This window comes from Neolamprologus brichardi, chromosome 22 (genome assembly GCF_056152115.1).
Source record: "Neolamprologus brichardi isolate AB-2024 chromosome 22, ASM5615211v1, whole genome shotgun sequence".
Classification (NCBI taxonomy): Eukaryota; Metazoa; Chordata; class Actinopteri; order Cichliformes; family Cichlidae; genus Neolamprologus; species Neolamprologus brichardi.
Window position 1 is genome coordinate 7,983,196 of NC_142124.1, and position 22,759 is coordinate 8,005,954.

The following is a 22,759-nucleotide window of genomic DNA, read 5'->3' on the forward strand; positions in this document are numbered from 1 at the left end:
TTCTTTCTCCAGTACGCAGACGTCTGGCTCCGCCCAGTCCCATTGATTGGTCCGTTGCCCAGGAGGCGGAGTAAGAGTTTTTCGAAGGAGCCAGTCCTGAAATCACCAATTCTGCTCTCATATGTATGTAAAGAGGCGGCCATTGCTCGAATGAAAGAGCTGTTAAACAACACTCCATCATTGCTCAAAGAAATCTGAAACAATTCGTTGTCACATAGCTATCTGGTTGGTGTTGTAGCCTGCACAGTGGAACAGCCCCACAGTGACTATTGCTGACTTTATGACCCAGATTATGCATAAGAAGGGTATCCTTTTTATATGCATTTCACTTTAAGTTAAAGCACATGAATACACTTTATATATCTGGCCCTTGATGTGATTTTCACTTCAATGTGTGGCTGCTAGTGGAACTGACACACTCCTGCTCCAAATAAAGTCACGGAAACAATCAAACATGGATTAAACGGGTTAACAGTGAGCACTGTCCAATGAAAGTAAGAAAAGGTTTTTCCTCTACAGAGAAGAAGCTCATAAAAGTCATCAGGCTTATAAATTTACAGTTACCAGCACCTCAGACTAAGCTTTCAGACCCATTTGAACAACAGCTGTTTGTAGAGGTTTGTGTTAATCAGTCCTTGCTTAAAAAACATTAGTGAGAAAACTATTGAGAAAGAAAATCCTTAAGGACTTGTTTAGAATTTAGTAGGTTGATTTTTTAGATTTATTAGTAAATATGTGGCTTAACGATTTAAAAAGAATTCAAGGTAACTCTTAACTGGGCGTTCATATCACACTGCAGTGACACTGGGGTTTGCCTTAGTGGGAAATGATTTTGCTTTTAGCATTTCTCTAGCCCACGTAACAAAAACTATCACAAGAGAGAGACATGGCAGTCAACAAATCCTGGACTGAATTTTATGGGAGAGTTGTGCAACAGCAAACATGGTGGTAGAAGTAGAATGTCCAGGAAGAAAAAACACATGTTAAAACCTTACTAAAAAACTAAAAAGACCTCTGCTCAGTTATTCGATCACCTGAATGTTGAAATGTCTGTGGGCAAGACACTAAACCTCATGTTTCCCCTGATGTATCCAATGTGCCTGTTGATTAAAAGTGCTCAGGCATGAAAAAAGCACTTGAATAATGTGGGTGAGTGAGGCTTGTAGTTAGAGAGTGCTCAAATTAAAAAGAAAAGTGCCATAGAAGTACTGCACCACTTCAGTCCCTTGGCTATTAGATCACACATCTCTGGCAGATGTCATTTAGACAATTTATGTTATTGCCATTTGTCTATTCACCTCAATGTTTGTTGATTTGTAACTTGACATGTAACAGTGTTTGTAATGAATGTTTCAGGTTTGTAGGTTATGCAGGTTAGCTGCAAATGATTTTTTTCCTGGGATCAATAAAGTGATCTGAATCTATACAAACTCACATGTGAATCCAGTGTTTACTATGAGCTACAGTCACCCAGTCTGAGTCCTAAAGCACTTAATTTAGTGTCTTTAAGCTTCTTTCCATCACGCATGGCTACCTCCTGAGTCACAGCCACCCTTAACCTAACTGGCAAGGCATGTGAAGGAAAAGCCGACACATGCTCCAAGTATGTGGGAACTCCTTCAAAACTGGCTTCAGTGGGCAAAGCTTTTCTTCAGAGCAAAAGGAGACACCTTTGACGGACTGACAAGACTTAAAACATCCTCAAAGACCAACTTTTACCAAGGATCAAGGTGTAATTTCTCTCCATTTTTCACCATGATGGAGTAAAAAAAAAAAAAACTTTGTAACTAAGTGGCTGCAGAATCATCAAATTCAGATTTTGAATCCAAGGCTACATTCCTCAGATGTTAATCGGATTGCAAATCCATGGTTAATCCTTAAAAAGCAAGTGGACGAAGAAGCCCACAAACTATGATCAAGTTCAAGCTCCGATAGGGCAGGAATGGATCACCATCAATCAATATTCGACCCAGAAGCTGATGTGCTGCATGTCAGCAAAGGTTAATGCTGACTCTGCGTAGATGTGACTTATTTATCAATGAAAGTCTTTGATCTGTCTACGTCATATCATAGAAACATTCAAAATAATCAAGTGTTTGAAACGCTGCCCATGACCGTTAAAGTATTATTTTAGAAGGTAGAAGAGAGTAAAAATATGGAAACCCCATGAGTGTGTATGAATCTGCAGATACACATTTAAAAAATGAGTGACGCTCAACTCAGATGGACTTTTTTCTTTTTTTTTTATTACGCATACAGGTGTTTTGGAAACAAACAAAAAAAAAGGAGAGACCACCTCAGCCTCACCTGAACACGTTTCCTTAATGCTCATCATTATAAACCAACACAAAAAAGGATGAGATGACAACAGTGACAAAACACAACGTTAAAAAAAAAACAAACCACAACAATACAACCCAGGAGAAAAGACACGAGACGAGAGGAACAAGTGGAATGATGAAAGAAAAAATGGCAAACACATCAAAGAGAAGATAACGGACCGCATTAGAGCAAAAAAATAAGAAAAATACACAAGGAGTCGAGGAGATGAGAGACACATTCATCGAGTTGTGAACAACAATCAAAACAGATGCCTTTCGTCCTTCTCTACTGGTTTTTTGTTTTAAAATCAGGTTGGGAACAGCGATACAGCAGAACAGGAAATTAAGAAGAGAGCAAAATCAATATTCACAAAGGAAAAACTGTAAAACACCTGATATATATATATGTTTAAGCACACACACGACTCCTCAGAGTTACACTCCTATGTCCAAAGATCACAAGTTGTTCAAAGATTAACCTTAATTTTTTTTTCACCCTTCAATTATGTTGGACCATTTTCTTGCCAAAGTGCTCCCTTTGTATAGCCATTATTTTCTAAAGTGGAATATAATAGTGTTGCTGACCTTTCCATGTTTTATTAGTGGGGACCCAAAGGAGGGAGCGAGACTGTGTTGGTGTTATGGAAGAAAATGTAGAGGAAGTGTGTTTTACCAGAGGTTTAAAGCAAATAAATAGTGGAAATCAACAGGAATTCATGAGGAGGAGGAGGCGGCGGCTGTTAGTGGGGTGAACTGCTGCTGAAACCAGTCATGGTGTGCAGTCTGTGCAGGTTTGCAGCCATCATCAGTCATTCGCCTTTAGGCCTAAAGGAACAAACTGAGGTACTTTCACATACAGATACATAGAAAGCAGATCAACCTGCAGGTGTGCACGCTTTGAAAGAAACAGCACAGGGTAGCACAAGTATCCACTGATTAGCTTTATTTCTGTTGGACTCTGATCATATACTTCCATGATGTTTGATCACATTTATTTAAAAAAAAGAAGAAGAAAGAAGCAGCATGGCAGCCTTGTGTGCAAGATTCAGTAAAAAGAGCCATTGCTGTTAACGATGCAAGACCTGGACAGGCCGCAGTCATGATTGGAAAGGATGGGTTGGCGCTCACTATCCCCGAGTCAAACTCTGTTGGGTACCCAACACTGGAGTGAAGCTGCAGTCAGACCAGATAACAGAAGGGTTCAGGAGACAGGGCGGGTAGGATTGCAAGCATAAACAAATGGGCAATTACATGGCAGGCCTCTACAAGCTTGTAGATTATGCTGCATTTTATTTGTGTTTCTACTGCTTATGTTCATGCACCCAACCTTTAGGCTGTAGTCATAAAGCAAGAATGAATAAGAAGCCAAATCCACCTTTTTCCCCCTCAAACTCATGCACCTTGAGAGCGATCACATATTAAAGTTTCACGCGACTCCACCTGTGAAGCTAAGAAGGCACGTCAAACTGCAGGAAAAAGAATTAGGATGGATAATCTGGTCTGACTGCACCTTTAAACAGCAGTGTGTTTGCAGGCGAGTGCTAACCTGCTTATTTGCTCTGTGTTAATCTTGATTTACAAAGTCACACAGCAATGCCAGAAGGATAAGTGTAGCAATGAGTGAGAAGCTAAATGATGTAAAAATGAGGGGAAATGAGAATGAGGCAACAGACAGAAGTTGAAAAACGGAAGCCAAACAGGAATTTAATGTTTGAGTTTTCAGTGTTTCTCCCTCTGAAGGATAAGACGTGTGAATGCAAGCACTTCAAATCAGTGTGTTTGACAAATCTGTTAACAGTATGAGTGTTGCTGGACCGCAGGAGAAGCATTTGGTTGGTTTAGCAGTGTGGGTCAAATCATCGTTATCATCGTTACTAAATATGTGCGTGTTCGTGTATGTTTGCCGTCTCGTGGATGTGTGTGGGAGGGGGTGCTCATGGCTGTTTCCTGTGGGAGAATGGCAGAAAAGGGGTGAAAGGTCAGTGTCTCAAAGGGGGTCACAGTGGGGATGAGGTGAGGTCAGATCCGGGGCAAAAGCTTCTCGATAAATTCCTTTACAGCTGCCATCTCCTGCAAGAGAGCAGACCAAATATTGGTACAGTGGAGAAGCTGAACAGATGATTCAGGACTCATCTCAGCTGAAAAACAGGCTGGACTGGAAATGTAACGCTGAAGCTGTTCACACGAATGGAGAGAGCAGACTCTACTTCATCAAGAAGCTTAGGGTTTTCCAAGAAAAATGTGTGCAGCAAAATGTTGCACTTTTTCTGTTGCTAGTACAGTTTTCTTTCTAGCCATCTGCTGGGCTGACAACATCAAAGCCCGTGACACTAGGAAGCTTAACTAGCTGTGCTGGAGACTCGTATATAGCCCACAGACTTCATTATTGAGAGAAGGACGTTCTGTAAACTCCTACAACCCTGTTTTTCTACATATATATGTGTATAAACGTTTCATTTGCAAACCTTCTTTAAGACTTTTCCTTTGATTCAAGTGTCAAACTGTTAAAATCACAGCGTTTTAGAGACATCTACATTTGAAAGAACAGCTTTAGAAGCAAATCTGAAACATTAAAAATCACGGGTAGTAAAAATTGTACCAGAGACCCAAGCGGTTCTGTTTTGTTCTACCTACAAAGTTTGAGCTGGAAGAATGCATCATGGATAAAAAACAACAACCCTTGTTTAGAGTTTATCCTCTAAATCAGGGGTGGGGGAACTCGAGGTCTCAAGGGCTGGTGTCCTGCAGGTTTTAGATGCATCCTTGATCTAATACAGCTGATTTAAATGGCTAAATTACATCCTCAAACTATCTTGAAGTTCTCCAGAGGCCTGGTAATTGTCTTCAAGATTTTTCTCTTGAAATAAAAATTTCCTTATCTTTATTTCAAGAGAAAAACCTTGATTTAAAGGTTTAATTAACATTGCCTAATTCACCCAGGTGGATGATGCAATGCTTTTGTTTTGGTGAAAGTAATCAGGATGTCAGAAAAATGTAAATTAGCTAAATATTTGATTCAACCTTGAAAGAAGTAACAAGCTTTTTAGAAGAAGTTATCAGTGTGATTTGTGAACAACAGTACCTGAGGACAGGAGCTGTGAGGGAGCCCTGGGAAGGTTTTAAAGGTAATCATTTGAGGGTTGACTATGGATTTGAGTTTTTCTGCCGTCATGGCACCAAACTGCACAGGGATCATGGCGTCCATCTCACCGTGGCACTGCAGGATTGGGAGGTTCTTATTGCCGCTTGACGCCTGTGGGACAGACATAGAAGTAGAATTTAGCTTTGAGCGTAGCTTTCTCACTAAAACCGTCTGGCAGTGTGACATGTTAAAAATCATATGAAGGTATCAGCATTGTGTTGAAAAGAGGAGCAGGCAGGAGAAGGAGGTTTCTCCTCTGTAGTGAAACTGTGACTGTACCGATGGGAAACTCCTGTGAAGTGGAAGCCAGCAGCTGAGGGCCACAACACCAGCCAACTGGTGCTGGCAGGTCAAGGCGGTATACAAGGACAAGGCCCCACCCTGAGGAGCAACACAGGAAGCAGACAACCTTTAATAGATGCATTTACAATATTGATCTTGTATATATAATAATGTAAATGCAATTCACAACATGTAGCACCAAGACAAAAAAACCCACCTGAGAGAAACCGCCAAGTATTATACGGTTTGGAGGGATCCCATTTCTGGCCTCGTGCTCGATTATGGCCTTGACTGTGAGAAGCAAGAATAACCCGTTAGTGAAGCCAAACAAAGGGGTGGGTAGCGTAGAAGAAGGAATAAATAAGTCTGATGTGGCAAATTTCCAACAAAAATGTTCCACTTGACTTCCTGTCAACTTTGCAGCTGGCTTAAAAAAATGTAATCCATACTTGGCATGTGGATATTCAAAGAAAAAGGTTTTTATAGCTGCTCTGAAGAGGGTGAAGACAGTCTTCATACACAGCAGTGACATTTTATAACAGTCTAAATAAGAGGATAACAGCACACACTTTTAGAGATTTTCTCTTTTAAGTTTTTTTTTTGTTTCGTTTTTTACAGACAAGTACATACGCAAAGACTGTGAACATTTTTCACAAACTAACTAATCACAGTGTCAAGAACATCCCTTTTAAATCGCCTACATAACATTAATCTTACTATTAAGTATAATCAAGCCTCTCATAGTCTTACAGTTGAATTATATTTTTTAAATTTTATTTACACAGCACCAATTCACAACTACAGTTGACTCAAAGTGCTGTATTCTTAAATGTTCATTAAATAATTAGACAAATTGCGGGTGTGTGTTAAACCTTAAATTTTTAGCAGAGTTTTTGATCTATTTAACAGCAGGGGGATTTATGATGTAAGCATTTAAAGCATTTCTAAAGATTCTCAAGTCTCAAATCTGGAGGCTGGGAGGAGACCCAAATCTCTGGTGGGACAATTTGTGTCTATGAACAAGAACAATCATCCATTAAACATTTTGCCCTGAAGTTGCACTAAAAATTCTCAGATTCACAGACTTATTTTCGAAGCTTGGCTGTTAATAATATCATAAAGAGGGGATAATTTATAGGGTCATCTTAGGCATGCAGCTCTAGCTGTGCCTACAGAGCCGCTGCCTTCCTGATGCTCAAACATTCTGCTTGTGAGGGGCAGCCAATCAGAAGAAAGCTGTCTTAAAGGTGGAGGAGCTAAAACAGCTTGTTTCAGAGTGATCTAAAAGGCTGCACCAAGGCCCAGTATCACATAAAAAGGGATTATATTGAGCTATTAGTGACAGAAATGTATTGCAGTAGAGCTGGAAAGCAAAATAATAGGTGCACTTTAAGTATTTCACATTTATATATTTAATGGTGTAAGCACCCTCTTTAGCTTAAGCCATTATTCAAGGAGTTAAGGTGCATACAAGAGAAGATACTAACCACTAAATAGAGGGATGTAAAACCAGACTGAAGCTGCAGGAGTCTGGAAGCTTTCCAATCACCGTTTAATGACAGCGTATTAGTGCTTCCCTGCTATTATCAACCCACACACGTGGCCCTTGTTCGATATTTAAACACATTAAACTCACTGTTTTCTGCTGCCTTCTTGATTCCAGATTCGTCCTCTGGAGAGTCGGGGCTGAGACCCATGAGGTCAAACCTGCACACAAGTAAAGCCCAGCGTAAGGAAAATGAATGGATACAATTGCAGTATTGTCAATGGCAATATGGGAGGCTATTGTGGTTTCCAGGGAAACAATGGCATCCAGTGTTGAGCTAAAAGGCCGCCTCTTTCATCACGCCAACTCACCACGCGGGCATCATCGACTTCATGTTGAGTGTAACGGGAATGGGGGGCCTGCAGCGGAGGAGAGGCAATGAAAACATGACGAGAAAACAGCAGCCAGGAGCTACGTTACAGTAACACATTATTAACTCCAAATGACTTGAATGACTGGCAAAAATTTGGCTTAAAATGCACCAAATAAACATTACAGAGCATTTATTTGCCTACAAGTCTTTTTTTTTTTTTAAATCAATCCACATAAGTCCCAACAAACAAAATTCTTAGAGGCATAAATCAAATCGTGACATGAGAAAAAAAGACTTACGCGTGGGGGCAGATAAACTTGACGTGAGGCAGCCGGATCCCAGTCAAAGTATCCGCCCACCCATGCCTGACAGAAAACAGAGAGAGCAGCTCTTTGTTCCTAATCAAGCAACAGTAAAACCACTAATATGCAGCACATCCACCCCAAAAGCATTACAACCAAGTCCATGAAAGTCACTTCTTCGCTGAAGTAACGCGTGTAGAAAATGATTTCTCTTGATGTATAACGATCAGCATGCGTGAAATGATTTTTCATCTCCATTACAGAGGAGCACTAAAACTGTACTGAGGACAAGCTGTCATCATGTACTGATTTAAGTAGTTTTTTAAATTAGACATTCATAATGTCATAAATGCTGCTTTATGAAATTCAACCACATGAATGTTGGCACCAATTACACATGACTAAAGGCCACTAAATGCATGTTATTAAAGTCAAGTGCAAAAGCAGCAAGAGCCAAATGCAGGATTTTAAAATTAATTATTGTCATTAACTCTGCATCACCACCCTCTGCTACTGTGCTGTGTATGTAATGATTTGTACATGTAGGAATGTTTCTCCTGTAAATTTTCTGCTCACATTCAGCCCAATGAAACAAACATTTAAACAAAAAAAGGGAAAGACAACTCAAATTATGTGAACTATAATTACAAAGGAAAAAAAAATCAATTAGGTTTTGGGCAGCTTTTAAGAATCAGTTCATCTTCTCTTCTATCTCTGGCCTGCTTTCAGCCTGGCTCCCATTTTTAGATCACTCCCTGGAAATCCTGTTTTGACCACTTCATCACAGACCTCAGCTTCTCTTTCAAAGTGACATGGTTTGTGTGTGATGATGATGATAACCTATATTAACACACATATCTGCGTACAGTGTTGGGGAGTAACGGAATACATGTACCGCCGTTACGTATTTAAAATACAAAATATGAGTAACTGTATTCCGTTACAGTTACGTTTAAAAAGGTGGTATTTAGAATACAGTTACTTTGTTGAAATAAATCGATTACACGGCGGTACTTCCCTGTTTCATATTGTGGCGGGTCAGGACTGTTTGGGTTTTGTTTGACAGCTACGTTCTGTAGTTCCAGGTGGCAGTGTTACGGTTGCCATGGTTACAGGGTGACGCTCTCTCTCTGCGTGTTTCCTGGGTGAGAGAGCGCCTGTTGTTGTTGTTGTGCTAAGCTAATAGGCAGAATGCTACAGGTATAGCGCTAAAGAATGTAGCATCATGGGCAGTGTAGTCCGTGCTGCAGGGAGAATGGACCGCCATACACGTTATGTGTCTGTGAGCGCGAGGAGGGAGAAAAATGAGAGTGGAAAAGTACGAGTTATCGTTGAGCAGAAACGGGAGCTGGAAGCATGTAAATATAATAATAACCACTGCAGCCAAGAAGAGTGCCTGACGAGCCCAGTTGTAAGTAAGCTATTAAGACTCGACTGTACACCATGTTCGTGTTTTCCTCCGAAACAATAAGTTCCGCCTCTCTCTGTCTCTCGCAAGCAAAGTTGACCCAGACAACAAAGTAAAGCTAGTTTTCGGCTACGAGCCCGAAACAGAACCCACCATATTAGCCAGAGGTCCCTTTACTACGGTTCGGAGCCGCGGACCTTCAGTAACAGTAATAAATCACAGCAATAGTACATTCATGTAGTTGTAAACAGCATGATAATATATTAAGTAATCCAAAGTATTCAGAATACGTTACTCTCATTGAGTAACGTAACGGAATACGTTACAGAATACATTTTGGGGCATGTATTCTGTATTCTGTAATGGAATACATTTTAAAAGTAACCTTCCCAACACTGTCTGCGTATACATATACACAGATATATGTGTGCATACAAAATCAACAAAATCTATGTGACATGAAATACCAACTCAATCATAATGTCCGACTTGGAGTAGGAAGGAGCAGGTACATAAATATTAATCCCTACCCCATGCTCAACACTCTTAACATAAATATATATATATACTATCAGGCATCGTTTTCAAATTTCTCCAAAAGCAGGTTTTGGAAATTCTTTGAACTGAATAATGCTTGAACCTTGTTGCAGGTCCACTGGAAAACTGTTCCAGTTATACTCCATAAATGGAAATGCAAAACGTTTTAACTATTATCCACATATCAAGAGTCTTGGTGATGAGCTGAACCACAACACAGCAGGTTTCAGCTGAAGAGCCTGCAGTGCCCAGTCGCCCAGGAGGAATCCTGGTCAGATACCCAAACCACCTCAACTGGCTCTTACTGTGAGCCCTTCTTGAAAAGTGGAGCTCTTCATCCTACCTCTAAGAGAGAGTCCAGACAGCCTTTTGGAGAAAAGTACTTGTATCTGCAATTCGATTCTTTTTGCTTGACTCAGTTTGTGTCCACAGGTGAGAGCAGGAATGCAGGGTGACCAGTAAATCCTACAGAGCTCACAGTGTCCGTGCCTGAACAGGCGTCCACAGAGAAAGCAATTCACTTGCAAATTGGTTTGCAGCTGACAGGTGGTTGCTAGCAGATAGTTCAGGCTCTGGTTGCCTAGGCAACCCTCTAATATATTTACTACCCTATAATACGGTATGTCAATCAGTGGTAATCTTTGCTCTCAGTGGTAGTCACTTCAATCACTCGCCTTGAAGTTGAGAAACCGCAGACTCGCTTTGTGTTTGCCTGGCATCACATGAAATCGCTGAATATCGCAGACTTTCTACATTGTTGCCATGTTACTGCTAGCTGTTTCCTGTGTGGACGCCTCTTAACACTAGAACACTAATGTCGCGTGATTTTCATCAAGTGTTGAATAAAAATTACTTAGTGGTAATTTCCAAGGGAATTCATATGGTAAAACATTTATAGTCAGCTGGTCTTTTGTTTTTAAAACTTTTCCCACAGATGTCAGAGATTCAGTGAGAATGCACCTTTACTTGACAAGGCTAATGTGTCCCAGGAGTGAGTGGACAGAAAAACAACTTCCCAGTTTCGTTATTTCTTTGTTTTATTGGGTATATTATATTGGATAAAAATATACCCAGCATTAGTGATAGTGTTACAAAACTGGACGTTAGTGTTGTGGGGTTAAAGCAGGCATTATAATTGCAGCTTGCTTGATGTATGGCTGTAGGTTGTATTCACAATTGCTGCACTGTTGTGTAGTGTCTCCAGAGATGAATCCGCACTAGCCTAACACTCACCATTCGATAATGAAAACTGCATCTCTCTGACCCAAGCGCACCCTAGCATACTTTATGCCTTTATGTTGCTACATGAATGCTTTTGGGTTTTTCCTCCACCATACACTCTGAATTTGTCCCTGTAACATTTTGAGCTGTACGAGGGAAACCTTTAACCAGAAATGATGTGGTCTGTAGGTGATGGCATTTGAGGCTCATCACCTGTTCTATTCACCAAAAGCATCTCCCTCAGATTTGGCTCAAAATACAAATCTTGGTAAATGTCTGTTTTGACAAAAGAGGTAAAATACGAGTGGTCAGACAAAACTCCAACAGGGCGATCTACAAAAAAAAACCCCAGCTATGCTGAAAGCGGCCCAAAGGTGCACAAGAAGATATCCTTCAAGGTATGATCAGAAACGTTTTAACTGCAAACTGAAACTGAACTTTTTAACTGCACCTCACAGAAAACAGAAATAAAGTTACTCACCCTGAGTCTCCCAAACCATGAAGGAAGATCACCTGCAGCACAGATGGAGACAGCAGAATTATTTTCTCTTACACAAGCTTCACAAATATATGGAAAACACTTCCTTCTAAATGCAGACACAGAGGCCTTATCTGTTCCCAGTACTGATTGGTAACAGAAACTTTTCTTCCTGTGATCTGGACAGTATGTTCAAGTCCATCTTGCACTTCACAGATGAAAAACAAAAAAAAACTCTTTGATCTTCAATACAATTTACCAGCCTTCTGGACACAGAGTGCTACAGCCACAAGTTTGCAGAAGAAAACCAGGTGACAGTCTTACATTCCTGCCAAGATCTACTCTCACTGCGAGTTTCCACACATGATACTTCCTGCAGAGAAACCATGAAAGGGACTAATGACAGTTCAGAAGACTGGCAACTCGATGTTTGTTGGCTAGAAGTCAGAGAATTGGCTCTTTGCACAGATCAAAACACTTTTCTTCCATGTAGGGTTCAGAGCTGGAACAGTCAGCTTTGATTCTGATGTTTAACAAAACCCTGCACGGTATCCAGTAACAGCCTGATAAGAGACTTATTTAATTTTCACTCTGAGATCCAGCTGAGTGTTGACACAATAGGCCTGATTACTCCGCTGTAACACTCGTTACATGTGCTGCTGCAGGTGAAGCTACAGGTGAGCCATAAAACAGGACTGGCATGGCTACAGAAGTAAAGTACAAAAAGTCCAATTTCTTGATATTGATCACAGTGCTGGGTGGAAATTTGTATCTCTATCTGTGTCTCTATGTGTTAGCCCTGCGACAGACTGGCGACCCGTCCAGAGTGTACCTTGCCTCTCGCCCTATGGTAGCTGGGATAGGCGCCAGCACCCGCCAGTTCTATATTTGTTCTAACTACATTTCAAGAAATGTTTGATTATTGTTTTTATTAGCCCCTCAGATGGGTCAATAATTGGCAGCAACACAGATTTGCATGCATTTTAGTTTTTTTCGTGCTGTCAGATATAAGGCAAACTGACATTCGTGATCCCAAGGACATGTCCCCAGGACCCTCTGAGGGCTAGCATTGATTTGTGGGTCTTTGTGTAGGTGGCTTATCATGTAGTCAGGTGTGTGTAAAATAAATGAAAGTTTTAAAAATAACATTTTAATGTGATCCTAAAAACAAAAAAATAATTAAATGAGAAAACCACACTTAATCGGGAGCTTGTTCTGCTTTTAGGTAAGTATATAAACACCATTTTTTCCGCAACTGTTATGGGTTTTGTTTTTTATTTAAATTACACCTGTCTTATTAGCCTGAATGTTTCCACAGCACAGATGTGACACCAAGGTTCACCATACTTCACAGAAGTGTGAAGTGCCGCTCTGAAACAATTTCCATTCGGTCTTACGCCAAACTTCGTGTCACAAGTGACAGCTTTGAGTACCTCATAGTCTTTGTCTCACCTGTTTTTCTGTTTCTATTTGGGCGGAGTTGCCCGAGCAGCCAAAGTCAAAATTAAAAGCACTGTTTGATTAAGGCCACAAAAACACTCCAGCAGCGTTTGAGGTAAATAAAGTTATGTTAGGTTTTGTGCTTTCACTCACCGCCGCGGTCTCCTTCTCCACCCCAGACACCGTCACAGCCTCGGCGAGCAGCGGCACAGACATGTTGTTGCCACACATACACTGTAAGAGGTGCTGGAGACAAAAACGAGAACAGAAAGAAGAAAAAAAAAAGATTTCAGCTGCCTGCAGATTGCACAGTGAGAAGCGACTTCAAGCTAAACAAAATGCTTCATTTAACACTCACACATTTTGAGATAATTTAAGCATTTTCACAGTTAACTCTAAGACTTTTTACACAGCAGATCAAAACTGTAAAATCCGCTCAAAGTTCATGGCAGCTTCTTTTATTCCTGTAGCAGAGAAGGAAGTTGAGTCATGACACTAATCTTCCGGAGTTTTTTCTGGAGGATACACGTTTTTAATACTAGAAATCACTGGATATCACACAGCTCCTTTACTCCAACAGAATCCGCTCTAATCTCAAATCAAACTGGTTTAATAATATAACATTTTCATATTCGCCTAACAAGCAAAAGATCATCAGTTTGATGGTGTTACGGTGACCTCTCACGAATAAGGGAGCATCTGAAAGTAGCTTCTTCATTCATATTCTAGTTTTTCTCTTTCATTTATATTTGGAACAGTTCTTGCTTTTACTTTCTCTTTCTATCTTTGTCATTGTCATCCAACAGCCTCCTTGTGGATCTTGAATGTGCCCCAGGGGCTTGAAACTACTCATGATCTGGCATATTGGATGGCTTTGCAGAAGACAAAAATTACAAAGGAGGAGGGCTTAAACTTTGGACTCTGACATGTTCTCTGGAACCAAGTTGACAAAAATTAATCAAGATGAACCAGGTTAACTTAATAGTTAATTTAATCAGAGGCAGAGGTCTGAATCACTGTCAGCTTTAATACATGCAGCCTTCATACTGACATTACCCACGGTATACCACACTCCACCAAAGCAAGGTGTTTAAACCTTGCTGATTGGTTTCTTTGATTTACTGCAGCAGGATTTATTTTACCTGGCTGAATGTGGAAAAACTAAGAGGAACCAGATGAAGATTCAGTTATTTCTTACAATGTTTTCAGAAGAATTTAAATGTACTCACAATAAAAGAAAGTGACCAACTTGAAGGGTTTTTTTTTTACTAGGGTAGAAAACATTAGCTTTAGTGGTCCAGTCCACTCAGAGCTCAGTTTATACTTGTTGTGTGGCTCTCAGATTTTGTACCCTGGGAGGCTCGGCTGAGATGAAAGGTGCGAGCGTACGATACTGTCAGTCTTTGCTACGATTTCAATGATAACTCACTATTGCAGCTCAGATGTTGTCAGATTACAGAGAGGGAGAGACATCTTTCTGTTTGTTGATGTGTGTTTTTTTTTATGAGTGTTGCCATTCATACATGCATCCATTAATGGTTACTAGGCTGTGATATCGTCACAGGTGGAGAAGCCAACAACAAATGCAGTGATCACAAACTTATTTTAAGAGCAAACTGTGCTGCATGAGTCCTGTGAACTTAAAATAGTTCCGTTAATATAACGTGCAACTGTAAATTTATTTGGCAATTTATTTTGGCAATAAAATTAGAGATATGCAGAACAGTTCTGCTCGCTACTCGGCAACAGAAGTGTTTGCAGCTATGACCAACCTACAACACAGACACAGCGCAGAAGCATAAATCTCTTAGATCTCACATGGTTAAACTACTTTTTCATATTTTCTTAATCTACAACAGTTATAAATTAGTAATGATTTGCAAACCAAGTCAGACTGTGACTGTGACCACTGCACAAAGGTTGACTCCTATCAGGTGACCTGTGCACTCGCAAGTGGTCGTGAGTGTGCAATGCCCTCAAACCTGCGAGCAACCATTTAGTCACCGCAAGTTCCAGCCGGTTGCAGATTGTAAACAAAAGTCAATGAAATCATCTGGCAGCCGCCGACTGTTTCGATGTTTTTTAAGTAACATTGGTTTTGCTGTAAGTTTGCTTTACGTCAGCTGTGACAGAGTAAACAGATGTACAGACATGCTGCTAGTAGCACATGCTGCTACTAGCAGCATGTAAGGTAGCATTGCTAAGGTTAACCAGTTTAACGAATCTGACATCAAGCAATTTATGAGACTTTCAAATATGATCTGATAACTGAAAAACATATTTAATGATTTGAAAAGGCGCTTAAATAAACACATTATCTGTACAGACATATCTGAACTTGGCCTGCCACGCTGGGGTTAATTTAGCCTCCTTTTGGAATGCTTTCTTATTTTCAGACTCATCTATTACTTATTTTCTTCTCCTGTTTAACTGACCAGTAAATCAGTAGCCAGGAACATCACTAAAAACACAGAGTTGGGTGTACTGTATTATAAAGAACACGGGCCAATATATGGAAATCATGCTGGTAGAGCTATATTTACACTGGATTATGAAGTTCATTACATTTTGCCTTCTCTAAGCCTCACTGCTCATTCAATACCAAATGTTCACCTCCCCAGGATGTATTCAAATATTTAAATAGAGCACAGCCTATTCAAACCAGGGGCTGTGCAGATGCATGTCGAGAGTTATTTGCGTGTAGCTCAGAAGGACTGGATGTTATTTGGACATCAGCGGTGACATTCAACAGCTTTCTCTGTCAGTTATAAAAACCTCATTATCAGTGCAGCCATTCATTTGTCACACGGGAACAACAAAGGTCAACATATCGCTCACACATGCAAACACATAACGAAGCTGCTGGTGAAGGTAAAGCAGTCAGTAAAAAAAAGCATTTGTGCCATGCAGGTTTCTGTAGTCAGCAACTGAATAGACTCATCAAATAAACTAAATGCCCTCTCTTGACTGTAAAATGGACCGCTGACTGGCGCGATTCAGCCGTCAATAACAGGCAGGAGATCAGGTTGTTGTTTTACAGTAAAGTCCAGCAGTAAAAGCCTCTAACGTCCTGATGTTGTTGGACAGGATATGGGAGACGGGACGGGTGGGTCAGACAGCAAACTGTCCGATTGGTAAACGGGCAACAAGGAGACAGGGAAATGTGGAAGCACAAAGGTTAATGTATAAACCTTCAGCGCCTCGGCTGTTAAAATTTCACAGATGTTAAGATCAAGCAGCTAAATGCTGCACATGCTGTCCGTACCAGGTGACAAATCATTAGCTGAAGGTCATATCTGCAGCCGAAATATGTGAAATCCCAAGTGTGGACAATAGAAGTCTGTTTGTTTTTTTGCATCAACTGATAAATGAGTACTAAATTAATAATGAATGGGCAAGCTGCAGGAAATAGCCTTTTTTTTAAATGGTAAACCGGATTAGCAGAGCAAAGAGTGAAAATTTGTTGTAAAGTTAACATTTTGTGTTTTCCAACAAATTGTGCTGCTTTTTCTGCACAGAGTGAATATGCATGAAAAAAAGTACTTCTACATCCAAACGACTTGTTAAAAACTAAAAGAATATTGCTGCTCAGCTCTCAAAATCTGAATATACAAAATAATATGTTCACTGATCTATTTATGCTAAAAAAACACCAGATTAATAACTGATTCCTTACAACTTACAACGCATTTGATTTAACTTAAATAAATATTTGGAATTCTAAGGAATATAAGTATTTAATATTTCATTAAAAAAGGCACAAGTTAGATAACAGACAGGTTAAAACAGTCTTGATCTCGAGGTTGGAAGCCATTTGACTAAAATCCCAAATTTTATTTTTGAATTTTTCGGTGTAATTAAGCTCCTTTCTTCATGCTGCTTCATCAAATACTTCTTACCTAACTATCAGAAAAAAATCCAGGGTAAAAATAAACTTCTTGATGGGAATTTAAAAAAAAAAAATCAGGTATCTATCATCAGTTTTCTCAAGGGATAAAGGGAGAAAAATACCTTAAAATACCACTAACATTATTTTTGAGCGGCCATTTTATTCAATATTTTTATGAAATTCTATGTAAAACTAATTTAACTGCTTCACGAATATGGACTCTAAAATGTGCAGTGTAGTAATGAAGTATTCGTAAGCGGCCAACGCATGTGGTAGCGCATTACATGTCAGCGCATTACATGTCAGCGCTTTACGTGTCAGCTACCTTGTGGTCGTGTTTATATGCAGCGACAGTCAAAAGAAACAAAATGCTGGGACTTCATTCCCCTTCTATGTATCATATTTATCCCTCAAGTTTTTCAGATTCCTTGTACATTTCCCTCACATCCATTTCTGGTAGCTTCAGCAATCCCGCTCAAGGAATTGCCATCATTTTGGAGTCATTATTATTATTATTATTATTATTGGGGGAATTGACAGTACTGAACAGGCCACTTACAATAGTTTTGGTCTGCGTCAATGTGACATTTACTTTACATTTCTAGAGAGTTGCAGGTCAGGTTACGGCATAGGGGTTTCAGATGGGTTTGTAGTTATGACGTAGCTATGATGTAGACATTCATCTGAAGCATAAATCCCCACAAAGTCCCTACACTGAAGATAAATAAAAATGATTTTACCCCCCTCATATTCATGCCTTCATATGTGTGAAACCATTCACCTGACCATTTTAAATAATAGTATGTGTCTTGTATGTAAGAAACTGAATAAAATATTCTCTAAAAGCCAAAGTGAGGTTTCTACAGACCACAAAATCTGCTATCAGTGATCGGGTGTTCAAGCATCCATCATTCCATCTTAACATGAGCTCCACTCCTGTAGTCCAATTTCACAGACCAGATATTTACCCTAAAAATTTGAAGGACCTCTCTTCAGTAGTTAACTTTAAAATCATGATACTAGAAGAACATCTAAAAACACCTGAGCAAATTTTACATTTTGTTTCAATTCTATTATATACATCGTTCCTCTGGATATATATATATATATATATATATATATATATATATATATATATATTATTTATCATTATCTCTTCTGTACAATTTAAAATGAGCTTACTGTATTTAATTTTATTGTGCTATTTTACATAATATTTTGGCTGCTCACATGAAAATGTTGCAACCTATAAATACAAATACAAAATTGTTCACCTTGTCTTATAAACTTGTTCTCCTGGTTAAATAAAAATGGAAAACAGACCTCATTTCTGAGTTTTTTCTGCAAAAGATTTTAAACTGAGTAGGAATCGCTCTTTTTTTTTTTTAAAGAAAACACACAAGAATCCAATTAAAGAGCTTGCTTTAAATAAATACTAATCCAGCATTAACAAATTGAATTTAGCTGCACTCTAGACGCTGACAGGGAACAGGCAGAGACATAGAGTGAAAGCAGGCAGCATGAATGCAGAAGTGAAAGAAAGAAAGATGATAAGAAGATAAACGGAGTGCAGGTACAATCGAACAATCTGTTCAAACAAGTAGGACGAGCTCAGGAAACATGGTAGCATAAGCAAAGAAACAATTAATCTCTGTTATACAGTTTTTTCTACCTGTTATTGTTAGGCAGATTTACAATGACCCATAACCCAGAGACCCAGCACAAAGCACTGCGTGGGCTTTCAAAGTAGGCTCCAAGAAACAACGGCTCACTCACTCTCTATGTGCTTCTGGAGGAGGCTGCTGGTTAAAAATAGTGTACCACCATCAAGTCCAATTCAAGCTGCGTCTTAAAAAAATGAAACAAGCCTCATTTTATTTAACTCTGCAGTTTCCATCATCAAAAATCTCTCACTTTACTCAATAAGTATGTAAAACAAAGTGCCCAAAACCTGCATATTTATGCATCATGCCACAAATGGTAACCAGTTATGGAATGACGAGAAGAACGGCATCTAAAATATGCCAGAAATTTTACAAATCATGTTCTCCAGGGGCCAATCTATTGCCTTTACACTAAATGTTTAGCTTGATTATATGTTTAAAGCTCACAAACACTAAAACTGAAACGACTGATAACATTCCAATACTCAAAGATTTAGAGCCAGGACCAACACCTCAGCATCAGAAATGAAGATCTGTTTCCTGATGTTCAATTAAAAATTATCCCAAATTGCATTTCAGGTTTATATCAGTTCAAGTCTTTCTGGTTCTATCTCCAAAATAATGAGGATCTGCTGCTTTTTTCACAGTTTTGTTTGACTGCAAATTCTAGCATTCCTGGTTCTGAACAGTTTTTAAAAAGAAAATTCAAACAGGTTTTCATTGTATTTTCAAAAACTGGTGGCAGTGTTTCTAACCTGTTAGTTTAAGCTAAGCTAAACATCATAAACAACTGCTTCCCTCCATTCTACAGTGGACTGCATTCAGAGAAATAAAGGATACTTTATTTACTTACTTAGATACTTACTTTAACCGCGTAAGAACAATTCTTATTATTTGCCGTGCCCCATTACAATTTGAAATAATTCCCTCTAATGTTGTCTCTCGTTAAACGTTAACTCCCCACCAGGAAGTAGATGCTTTAATTCAAAGCACGTTTATTTTGTGTCACTGTTCAATCTGTTTAAATCAAACTGTTATTTCACACATGGTGTGGCGCGTGTGAGCAGATGTGAACACGGTAATCACACTCAGGTGCAGACTGAAGTAACCGCACTGAGAGGAGCTTGGAGGGGGTAGTCTGAGTCAGTTTCGAAAGAACTTCAGAGAAGTTTGTTATAGTGAAGAGGTCAATGCTGCAAGTTTGAGCTAAATACCTTCCTGTTGTCAAATCCCAGCATCCTGGGATGTGGGTGAGTACCATAGATATATAGAGTACACAAACTGAAACAACTAGCCATAAAATGAACCAAGTGAAGTAACTTCCCCACCTCGTACTGTAGTCCAGGAAAACTGCACTTTTCCTGCTCCCATCCCAAGTAAACAAATTAGAGGTTTGAAAATGCTATTAAGAACACTTCAAGTGACCAAGCGCGGTCATTTATGATCCCGCAGTAAATTTATATGTGCTATTGTGATGCGTTTAATTCCTACCATGAATGTTATCAGTCTACTTCTGCAATTTTTCACAATAACTTCGGAGTATTTTATAATAATTGATAAACGACATGGAGAGGATAGCATAAAGGTACTTTTTGTAACACAAACATATAATATATGCATGTTTTTCTATACTGAATGCTATGATTGTAATTTTCCACTTCTAATCACGACAGTGAACCATGAATAACAGACATACAATAACAACACGCGCTGCAGTGGAAGCCTTGAGGCAGATGTCCAAAGAGATGATGAATTAGTATTTTAAACACAACACATCTACAAACAACATGTTTGTTAAGATTTGGTGTGACGCAGACACCTGGTAGTAAATAATAAAACTTTTTTTTTTAACTCCCCTGCTAGTAATGTGTTATTGATCAAACTGTTCCTTTAATAACCACTCCATCTGTTCTTTTTTTTGGAATTAAAAATAACACGAGTACATTGCAATACATAAAACTCTCAAACATATTTTCCGTATTTTTCTTTACCACTTTTATTGAAACAAACACTAACCACAGGTTTGTAATAAGGAGCAGCAGAGACTGCATAAATAAAGTTGCTTCTGATAATTTTTACAACTCATCTTTCAATAAAAATGATTAAAAACCATAATCAGTTAAATTAGAAAAATTTTAGACATCTTTCGTAGCAAAAAAGTATTTCTATATAAAAGGTACATCTACATAAAATATAAAAAAATGTCTTTTTAGTCTCTAAAATAGCTTTGTCTCAAGAGCTAACAAGACTTGTTTGTTCTTCTTAAAGTATAATAAATACACATTTTCCATCTATCGCGTTGGATATCATATTAAAGAAATTTGACTTCACTATTGATCAAAATCATTGTAACTTCGTGCCATAATTTTGCTATTTTTGCCTATGCAGAACACTCAAAAGTTACTGAATCAGACAGGAAATGTAACCACTAATACTGTAACACCACACTGTATTATCACATCATAGTATCTCGATTTATAGTTCATCTTTCCCTGATTTTAAAGGGTGTAATGTGATGAAGCGATACTTAGAAAAAGCACTACTCCAGTGTTGACTGACCGAATGATTAACTATATTCAATGAAAAGCAGCAACTCCCACCACTACTTTTAGGTAAAACAGGCCAAAAAAGAAAGAAAATGTAGCCTGTTTGGACATCACGAGTCTCCATCCTGCGTGACTCCAATTACATTTAAATCAAACACAAAAACCAGAGGCGTGCTGCAGTGTGTGCGCGTGTGCACGTCAAAGACACACACACACACGAGAGCAGGCTGCTGCACTCAGCTCAGTGGCTACGGATGGCTGGCAAACAACAGGATAATATGCGGCAGTGAGTGACAGGCACCCCCCACCACCAAACACACCACCATCCTACTCCCCCTCCACCAGCAGCAGTAGCAGCAGCTAACCCCGCTCCCCGCCTGCTGATGGAGGGTTACAGCTCGGCTGGCTAGCTGATGTCAAAGAAGGCAAAGCGAAATTTGTAGAACGCCTCACGGCATCGGATAAAATGACTTGATATGGGTGTGTGAAGCAGAGGAAGCGGGTGGTGTCGAACAGGAAAGAGACAATGAATGGCTGAAGCTTAGCACCGATATGCGCCTCATCCTTATCCTCGGTAGTGATGGCATTCAGTAGCGCAAAGCCTCTGCTGCCCCAAAAACACACACTGCCTGACTCCCGACCATGCGCTCGGGTTTAATCCAGGTTTAGCCGACCACACACACACACACACACACACACACACACACACACACACAAACACACAAACACACACAATAACCGGGAACAGTGGGAGTACAGCTGCTACTAGCTAACGTCGCGCACGCGCCCGCGCACACACACATTAACTGTATTGTCTCCAACCGGTGTGTCTCTGTCTTTGGTTACTTCGGACAAACGTTACAAATCAAATTCAGACCCCAAACCCCGCCCGTTTTTTAACAGACCCTTTAAGCACTAAAAGGACCCCGTTAAGGTCCCATTCGAGTAAGGATAAATGATTTAAAATTACACCCACGGCCCGCTAGCTAACACAGATTCATACACTCACCGCTTTGCTGTCCCAGTTCACGACGGAGCGGAACTTCCGCTACTGGCCGCTCACAAGCAAGGGGCGGTACAGTGCGTGGAGACGTCATCATGTAACCACGCCCGCTGTGGTCCGCATACTCTTGCTTCAGTGTTTTTACTCAAAATTTTATTATTCTTATTTTAATTTAATTTTTTTCAGTTTTACATTTATATCCAAATTAGGGAGTAAATCTGAGCGATTCTATATTTTTACTTCCTCACAAATCCTCACAAATAATCCCATTAACTGCATTATTATTATTACCGTTATTGCACAAACGTCTTTTTGGAATGATTATGCTTATATTTAACACATATACTTTTTTCTGTATCCATAAAAGATATTCTAAAATGTTCCAATTTCATAAACTATGGTTTTCGATCATTTTTATAAAAAACAAAAATCACTAGTCACTAGAATAAAACATTAAAGCTCTAGATGTGTTTGAATAGCTAGTACCAGGCTGAATCTCCCTTTTATCTTCAGAGTTGCCTTAATTCTTCATGGAAAGCATTCCCAAGAGATTTATTGGCTGCATATCAATGATATGAATCTCTGTTCCACCACATCCCAAAGGTGCTTTATTTGATTGAGATCTGGTGACTATGTAGGCTGTTTGAGTACAGTGAACTCATTGTCA

The 22,759-nt window shown here is 39.4% G+C and overlaps 1 protein-coding gene across 1 annotated transcript; it reads right to left on the bottom strand.

Annotated features, from left to right (window-relative positions):
• Nucleotides 1-2,501: 2,501 nt before the first annotated feature.
• Nucleotides 2,502-22,181, bottom strand: lypla2 (lysophospholipase 2). Its single transcript, XM_006794429.2, has 10 exons — nt 22,099-22,181; nt 13,144-13,236; nt 11,554-11,585; nt 7,904-7,969; nt 7,603-7,650; nt 7,382-7,452; nt 5,963-6,036; nt 5,743-5,844; nt 5,404-5,574; nt 2,502-4,391 (listed from the first exon to the last, which is right to left on the bottom strand). The coding sequence occupies exons 2-10, from the start codon at nt 13,219-13,221 to the stop codon at nt 4,341-4,343; spliced, it is 693 nt and encodes a 230-aa protein (XP_006794492.1). The 5' UTR covers nt 13,222-13,236; nt 22,099-22,181; the 3' UTR covers nt 2,502-4,340.
• Between the last annotated feature and the right edge of the window lie 578 nt (nt 22,182-22,759).